At 35.8% G+C, this 8,792-nt stretch overlaps 1 protein-coding gene across 1 annotated transcript; it reads right to left on the reverse strand.

Annotated features, from left to right (window-relative positions):
• Window positions 1-3,092: 3,092 nt before the first annotated feature.
• Window positions 3,093-6,286, reverse strand: LOC149211363 (late embryogenesis abundant protein At5g17165-like). The gene is made up of 2 exons (XM_089391480.1): window positions 6,037-6,286; window positions 3,093-3,408 (listed from the first exon to the last, which is right to left on the reverse strand). The coding sequence occupies exons 1-2, from the start codon at window positions 6,162-6,164 to the stop codon at window positions 3,147-3,149; spliced, it is 390 nt and encodes a 129-aa protein (XP_089247606.1). The 5' UTR covers window positions 6,165-6,286; the 3' UTR covers window positions 3,093-3,146.
• Between the last annotated feature and the right edge of the window lie 2,506 nt (window positions 6,287-8,792).

Consider the following 8,792-nt stretch of genomic DNA (forward strand, 5'->3'; position numbering starts at 1 on the left):
AATTAAATAACGACATACATTGATCCATCCTCATCATTCATTTTGATACATACATCATTCATATGACATATTCATCATTTATCCATAGCATGAGATTCAATAATAAAATTCAACAATGAAATATTCAAATACATTGATCCATATCATTCACCATTCATCATTCTATAAACTGCATTGATTTAAAAATTAAATTCATCATTCATCATTCTAGAAGAGCTCGACGGCGGGCAAGAGAGTAGAGCCCGATCGCAAGAGAGCAGAGCTCGACGACGGCAGGAGAGCACAACTCGACGATGGGTAAGAGAGCACAACTCAACAACGACCAGAGAGAACTCAATAGAGCTCAATGATGGGGAAGAGAATTTGGGAAATGAATAGGTAAGTTAACCGAGGTAAGTTTTAACTTTTTAATTTTTAGTTTTATTTTTTTTTATTTTAAATTTTTTAACGCGTAAATTTTCAAAAATATATATATATATATTGTGCTATTACACAAATTCAAGGGGGGACGCACCGCGGGGCACTTTTTTAATACGTAACATTTCAAAAAGAAAATATTGTGCTATTAGACAAATCTGAGGGGGGGCACACCGCAGGGGCACCCAGAAGCACACCTTTTGGGGAGTCGCATCACCCACACTGGGGAAATGCACCCCCCGGATCTCCCCATGACTCCCCAAAAGGGATGTGTGGGGAAACACACCCCCAGACGTCCCCCGTTCCAGTGCGGGGGTGCAAGGGGTGCATGCACCTGACCCTAGGGGGACGTGTCCCCATGGAACCTAGGAGATGTCTACCCTTCTTAACCTTATCACAATGAGCCAAATTTTCACAAAAAATTTGAACCAAATAAAATAAAGGTTTTTTTTATCCCATTAAAAACATTATTTTCATATCCTAAAATCTATAAGAGCCCAAAGAAACAGCCAAGTACTTTTGTTGCTAAGCTGTTACCCCTTATAGCTGAGTTGTCTGAATTAGAATTCCTCTCAACGACAGACCAATTATTTTGTGATTTAAGCACTCAAAAGCATTCAGAAGTCAATGTTAGAGGTATGGGAAGCCTTGATGTAATATGAAACAGCCAAGTACTTTTGTTGCTAAGCTGTTACCCCTTATAGCTGAGTTGTCTGAATTAGAATTCCTCTCAAACGACAAACCAATTATTTTGTGATTTAAGCACTCAAAAGCATTCAGAAGTCAATGTTAGAGGTATCGGAAGCCTTGATGTAATATGTCCTCTAGAATGTTAGAATCACAAAAATATCAGTCAACAGTTATTAAGATCTGGATTAACTCTTCATATCAACAATATTGATTGACAAGTCAAATTCATTCTTAAATTATAATTTAATTATACAAACAGAAACTGTTAATAGTGGAAAAGAGTATATAAAGAGTAGACTACGATTTCAAGTATAGTACCTTAATATTGGTGTGTGTCTGTTTATATATATTTATGAGAGAAACTATACTAATCATCAGAAAAAATCCAAACATGTAGTTTGCCTAGTCATTCCAATATGCAATACAGTTATAACTCATAACTAACATCTTTGGAAAACAATCCCAGAGAGAAACAACATTTTTTTATGAGTCAAATCCACAGAAAACTGCCTTGCCTGCCTTTTTCTTGGTTTTCCTTCTAGATAGACCAAATCATTCAAATAAGAAGAATGACGTAAATGAAAAGTTTGTTCGCTCATAAACACACTAATGACATCGGTTTGGCAGAAGCCAAACAATATGTCTTAATTGATAACCTAGCACGTAGAAGAACGAAACATAAACCAGATTTGTATGTTATTATTAAGATTTTTCAAGCAATGTACATGAACCAAACTATAGCACCTTAAAAAAACAAAGATAGAGTTCGTTATTTAGAGGAATCAGGTGCAGCCCTGCCATTTAAAATTCTTATGGAGGCTGTGCTGACCTCCCATTCCAAGACCAGAACATGGGTGCCTAATACACATGGAGTTACATTTGAGCTCTGATCTTTGCCAGCTTAAAATCAAACCTTGCTCCCAAAAACAATTTTAATTTTTGCTTAGTTGAGTTACATTTGAGCTCTGATCTTTGCCAGCTTAAAAATCAAACCTTGCTCCCAAAAACAATTTTGCTTAGTTGACACTCATATAAACAGAATGATCCAAACCGTGCATATCCATAAATTCAAGGTTGAGAAACCTATAATATCATATAGAAGCTTAAAATCAAACCTTCCTTGCAAAAACTAACTTAATTGCTTAGTTGACACTCATATAAACAGAATGATTCAAACCGTGCATATCCATAAATTCAGGGTTGAGAGACCTATAATAGCATATAGAAGCTGGCAAAAAGGTGCTTGTCCATACCACTTGAAAACCAATAAAACAGCAGTTGCCAAGCCTGTAAGAGTGCCTCATGGTACATGGATATAAGGTATTTCATCCCCCACGCTTTAGGGCCAGTGCAATGGGATGAAACAAAGTCAAGTCAATGGCAGTTTTCCATTTTGACTGGGCGTTTGCAAAGATAGACTGAGCTTCTTAGCCAGGTATGTTTCCTGTAAGAGTTGAAACTTCACCATATTGATGAATAACATGGGTCCTACCATGTAGACTAACACTGAGTACGAGATAAAGTAGGCAAAGACTTCAGTATTTTACTTTTGGCCAGAGCTAAAAGGAAATCTATCCAACATTTACTATAGAATGGATGTACAACCAGGCTGTTGCCACGAGAAAAGACTTCAAATCGGCTAAGAGAGTTAAGATGTGGTATATATATACATACTCTCGAAGTGTACTCTGTCCTAACAAATTCACTACTCAAAAACTGTTAAATAGAATTTAGGTTGTGGGTCATAGCATATGAAAAGAAACAGCAAATTGTATTAATAAGTAGTTCATTTTACTGCTATTTACAGTCAGATAGCAGTGAAATCTGACAGCAAATGTTCATTCAGCAAAGAAAGCTGAATCTACACACAAACTCTCCAAAGAAAGCTTATAATAATATGTCCAGGTTAACAAACGAAGTCGAACCTTTAACACCACAGCTTAATATACCAGAAATGTCTTGGACGCTAATATACCCTATATCACTCCAGCTTCTCAAACATATACTATATTTAGATATGAGCTATATCCATTCAACGATCAGTTGTAAGGCTGTTTCTCAACATCTTCCAAGGGTCGGTACCAGACATGTTGCTCAAGAACAGATTCACCACTCTTCTCATGAGAAGAGTGCTGGTCTCCACCACTCCAGTTTTGTTCCTCTGCAGGACCAAACACACCTGTTTCTGGATGTGGTACCCAGCTCTTCTGAGACTCAGGTTCAATCACATCCTCTGGGACCCTGTTCAGATGAAGACCATCATCTTCGTTCTTCTCATACACAGATGAATGCAGACATTTCCTGCAAAATTCCACATGGATAATCAGAAAGGTGTTCAGTCTTCTGAAAGAATTGGAGAAAATTTCCATATCCCGATTTATTGCAGAAGTCACAAAAATGTATACTGACAAATGCGACTGGATTCTGAAACCCTATTACAAGGGGCATCTAATCTGGTTTGAAAATAGATATCCCACTCTCTTTATCATGCATCTAAAACTTACAACAGGGAAATAGCCATTATTATCCACCTATGATTTACACCAAGTATAGGAAGGTAATAATGAGAATATGACAGCCTTAAACCTCTGACTGCAAGAATTAACTTTGTTAGAATTTGACAAAAGAAAAAGCCCATGTCTGGCAATTATGCAGTCGATTTTCCACAATGCTTACAACTAATATAAACAAAAATTCTTGTGCAATAGGACCCTACGAGGTTTCTTACAACTATCTCTCACACAAGATTAAGTTCTAGCTCTGTCAACAAAGTGAATAGGCAGACGATCGAATATTGAATAAATCCACATTCAGCTCAGAAACAGGATTTACTTACTAAAAGTAAATGCAATTAGAGAGATTCGATCTTCAATTTATACAAAGATAATATGGAACTCAGGAAATAACTTTCCAGACTGGCAGCAAGATAATATCAAAAGAAACCAGCCCCAGGGGTCAGCTCAATCAGTTGAAACATCCCCCTAAAGCAGTTGTTGACAGGGAGGCCATAGTTCACAGGTCCAAATCTGGTCAAGTCTCACAGGGTTACCAGCCACTATTGTGAGGTGCCTTCCATGAATGCATCACGGTGAAGAAGGGGGAATCCCACAAGCTTCCCTCCCTTAGGATATCCTGGGAAAGAGGGAGGATCCTGCTAAGCTTGCCTTGGACCCCAAAAAATACAACCAAAAGCAATCAGACCAACATTAACAATTGGTCCTTCACCTTACAGACAATTTTTTTGCTGAGAAATTCCAATTCAAAAAAAGGGCAAAACAATGACAGATGCAATTAGACATTAGCAATGTCCATGACTTTCTTTTTCTTTCCCTGACCTATTTTTGAAGTGTCTTCAACAGATCATAAACGGGAAAATTTTTGGGGCTAATATTCACAAATGGGCTAATTTTCCATGTTTTTTTCAAAAAAAAAAAAGGTTCGCTAATTTCCATTTTTTCTAAAAATTATTTGCTCAAATTTTAGAGTATAAAATTATTCTATCTTAAAAATCACCAAAATTTTATATAAACTAATATAAAATTATTAAAAATTTAAATAATTTTACAAAAGCATCATCAAACATTTTACAATTTGCATATTAGTGAGTAATAAGATTCACCAAGGTTTATAAACTTTAAGGTAAACTTCCATCCTTCAAATTTTCCCTGATCTTATAACAATTATAACAATTCCCGGTCCATTTTATTGAAAAAACAAGCATTTAGCTGTGGAGAAGTAGATTTTGGCAGGCATTTCATTGACTCATGTTAAAGTTTTTATGAATTTATTTCCTCCAGTGTTAAGCCCTTGAGAAAGCCCCAAGTAAAAACCCTGGATATTGAGTTATTATATCATTTAGTTATATTAATGTTATTGGCTAAACCCTTTAAGAGTAATTGTAATCTTTGTAGAGAACACCAAGATTTAGAATCATCTCATATTATACATTTATTCTATTGTAAAAAGAGGTTGAGTTTGCCTCCTTCAAGAGGCTTATCTCTTGTTCTTATATCTGTTTCTCAGGCTATTTTGGTGTTTGTCTCTTAACATGCAGACATGTCACATTCGAACGCTATCAATTCACACAGACACTTCTAGGAAGATACCCTTCAAATCTAAGATAATTTGCCTTCACGAAGGAGGACAAACCACCTCCAAAGTGATCCTACTGTGAGCAGTCTCAATTAAACAATATACCTGAAACATTGCAGTTTAGATTTCATATGCTGCTGGTAAAGATCTCCCAAGTCACAGTAAGACCGTGGATGCCCAATAAACATGAAATTAGGTTTAAGCCATTAGCTTCACTGACTGAAAAATGGTATCAATTCACACCAAGGCTGCTAAGAAAGATGTCCATCAAATCAAAGAGAATATTCCCAAAAGAAGAATGGAAAACTCACTCCACAGAGATCCTACTGTTTACAGTCTCTCTTCAACAATATCTATGCATCATTACACTCTAAATTCTGTTAAGTGACCAGGACAGAGCTCCTAAGCCAGGGACAATGTGGATGCCTAATAAGCATGTAATTGCATCTGAGCCTAAACTTCACCAACTTAAAAACAACTCTAATTTTGATAAGCCTGTACTATGAAGGCCTAAGAGTGTGCCATACACCATCCATAGCCATGTTGTTGCCGGCTATGTATTATTCCCTATTCATGAAAATAGACACAGATAATTCTTACAAATTTATAAGAATACATAAACAGAATAGTGTAATTCTTCCAAATTTATGAATGCAGACAAATAACACTTAGAAAGCAACAATTGCATACCCATAAAAATCAAGAAAATGGTATTTTATAACTATAAGCAGCAACTGCAAACCCAAAACAACAGAAAAGAAGATATTATATATATAACTTACAGTCCCCACAAATAAAACAGAGATGGGTACCGAAATAAAGGAAATTTTCTCATACCTGGAGCTGGGAATGGCAGTGTTTGCAGCAACGTAGGCACCTGTAGGATCTCTAACGTTACCCCAGATCTTGTTTAATCCTCTGATAATTCCACCAGAAGAGCCTCGCATCTGCAACTTTGCTGCCATACAATTACGGTATTACCTTCCTGCTGCTTCACTTATCCCAAAACTATGAGGGCACTTTTAATCCTTGCGGCAATTCTCTCTGTTTCAATTCACTGATTACCTCTTATAGGAGCTCACCTGTAAAACCCTGCATACTCGGTGGATTATTCCACCCACTCCTGAAGTATATTCGAATGGACAACGACTCCCAAGCGGTCGGTGACCCCGTTGACCCCACATCTGCCCTTCCTCCCACTTTCCTGGAAACTCACATGAATGTCGTGATCAGGACTACAAAACCACATTAGACAAAATGACTAGTATCCATTGAGAATTCTCTTAGAGGTTTTATCCTTATCGGTGATTACTATGCCGGCTATCACACATATACCATGCATGTCTTACAAAATTGGGAGCCTTATCTTTTCGGTAGTGACCCACCAGTACCCCACCAAAGTTCATCCTTATCTTTGATGTGAGACGGTGACCAATGGCAACACTACATTTTGTAATTGGATCAAGAAAATCAACGCACATCGATTGCAGAGTCAATTGTGTATCACAGGGAAATCATGTATTTACTTTAGTGGCAGTCGGGTACATGGACTGAAACTCCGTATAGTGTACTACTCTTCTTTGTCAAAGGCACTTTAGGGTATGCTCATTGGTTTTTGAACAGGTTTGTCCGTAACTGCCTCCATATACCACCAGACCGGAACCGGGCAGACAAATTTAACTAGATGATTTGTCATGAAGTCTAATCAGCTATCTGTTTATGGGTTTTGCACGGATAATGCTTGCTTTCAGTGGATATCAGTGATGACGCCTGAATGGACTTCATTGGCGTGAAGCCACCCACTAAACCTTTAAAATCTGATAAATATCTCTTTATCAGGTTTGGAGAGATAATGCATGAAATTCTTGATGAGCTCTGTAAGGATAAGACTAATGACGCTTCATGCATTTCATTGGCATGAATCCATTCTATCTTGATCTTTAACAGTGATGACGCTTAATGGATTTCATTGGCATGAATCCATTCAATATTAATCTTTAAAATCTGGTCAGAAAAAGCGTTTATTTTCTTATGAGGGAAGGGATGGCGTTTAAAATCTGATCGAAATGGTAAAGCATTCATTTTCTTATGAGGTAAGGGATGTCGTGTGAATCCATTTATCTTAATCTTTAAAATTAAGAAAAGTATTTTTTTTTTTTTTAAATAGCTGAAGTCATAGACAATGACGATAATAGACTTTTTAACCTCAATTCTAAATTTTGTTATACAATTGTTAGAATCAAAGACTTGGTCATACAATTTTGAGAATCAAAGACCTTTGTTTTTAAAAAAATTAAAAGGGATCCTTCCTTAAAGGATTTAAATAGAGATTTAGATTTTTATTTTATTTTATTGTTTTATTTTTTTTAATATAGGTTTTTAATCTATAAAGATAACATTTAAAAAATTTCTCATAATTTTGTTACAATTTTTTCCATTTTTATTAATAACAAGTTTTCTATAAAATGTCATATAAAAAAATAATAAAACCACTAAACATTTCGCATGATAATATTATAAAAGCACACATGAGGAATCTTTAAAGGTTGATAAGATAAGGAAGAAAATGTATTATATTAATAAAAAACAAGGGACACTACATAAATCTGCTTCTAGAAAGTTTTGGAGGGAAATTATAATTCCTAAAACTAAAGACAATGTTTTGTTTCCTTCTAAGATCTAGAATTCCTATCTTAAAAATCTTTATTAACTCCCGAATGTCATGGACACCATTTTAAATGCCCATATAGAGGATGATATATTTATTATAGAAAACAATAAGTTTGGGGTTAAGCAACTTGTTAATGGGAAAGTTAATGATATTGAAGGCTATAAAGCTAAAATTTTAAAAATAGTTGGGTTTATCGTCATCTGTCACATACTTAGACTCTTCAATTTGATATTGAAGCAAGGCTTCCCTAAGCTTTGGATGTAGAGCCTCATTGTGTCTATCTTTAAAATTGGGGATAAAAAGATTGTTGAAAATGTAGCTAGTTTCGGTCTGCATAATTGTTGTACTCATTTCAATATGTATCCTATGTAACAGAGAAAAGAAGATTTTTTTTTTTTAAGCATGGGTTTCATGTTTATTATTGATGGTCTTCTAGGTAAAAGCATTTTCTTCATGCTTATAGGGTTTGTTAGGTCTTAGGATTTACTGTCATGAGTCAAAGGACTCAACATCATGTTTATAAGACCCTTCTGGGAAAAAAGTAATTGGAAAAGGAATTTATTTTGAGTCAATAAAGTCCTGGAAACCCAAAAGTACAAGTTGGCCTAAAGGAGGGAATTCGACCCCTTGGAAAGGCTATATATAGAAGCAGTTTGAGCTCATTTAGTATTCACTCATCAAGAAGTTCAATCTCAAGAAGAAAGCTTGATCTATAGTTGGGAAGCTCAAAAAGAAGGCAGTGAAGGTCTAGAAGAAGAAAAGAAGGAAAAAAATGTTGTTTTTGGGCTCTTTCTCTCTCACACGTGCGAAGGATTAGGGTTTCTATAGCTACAAAAGAAGGTTGAAACTACAAATCCAAGTCACAGTAGGATGAAGTGTAGTCTCTTGTTGCATGAAGGAAGAATATATTGTCTTGACCTCA

This window comes from Pinus tabuliformis, chromosome 1_1 (assembly GCF_031772625.1).
Source record: "Pinus tabuliformis cultivar Carrire ecotype Pingquan chromosome 1_1, CPIR1, whole genome shotgun sequence".
NCBI classification, from domain to species: Eukaryota; Viridiplantae; Streptophyta; class Pinopsida; order Pinales; family Pinaceae; genus Pinus; species Pinus tabuliformis.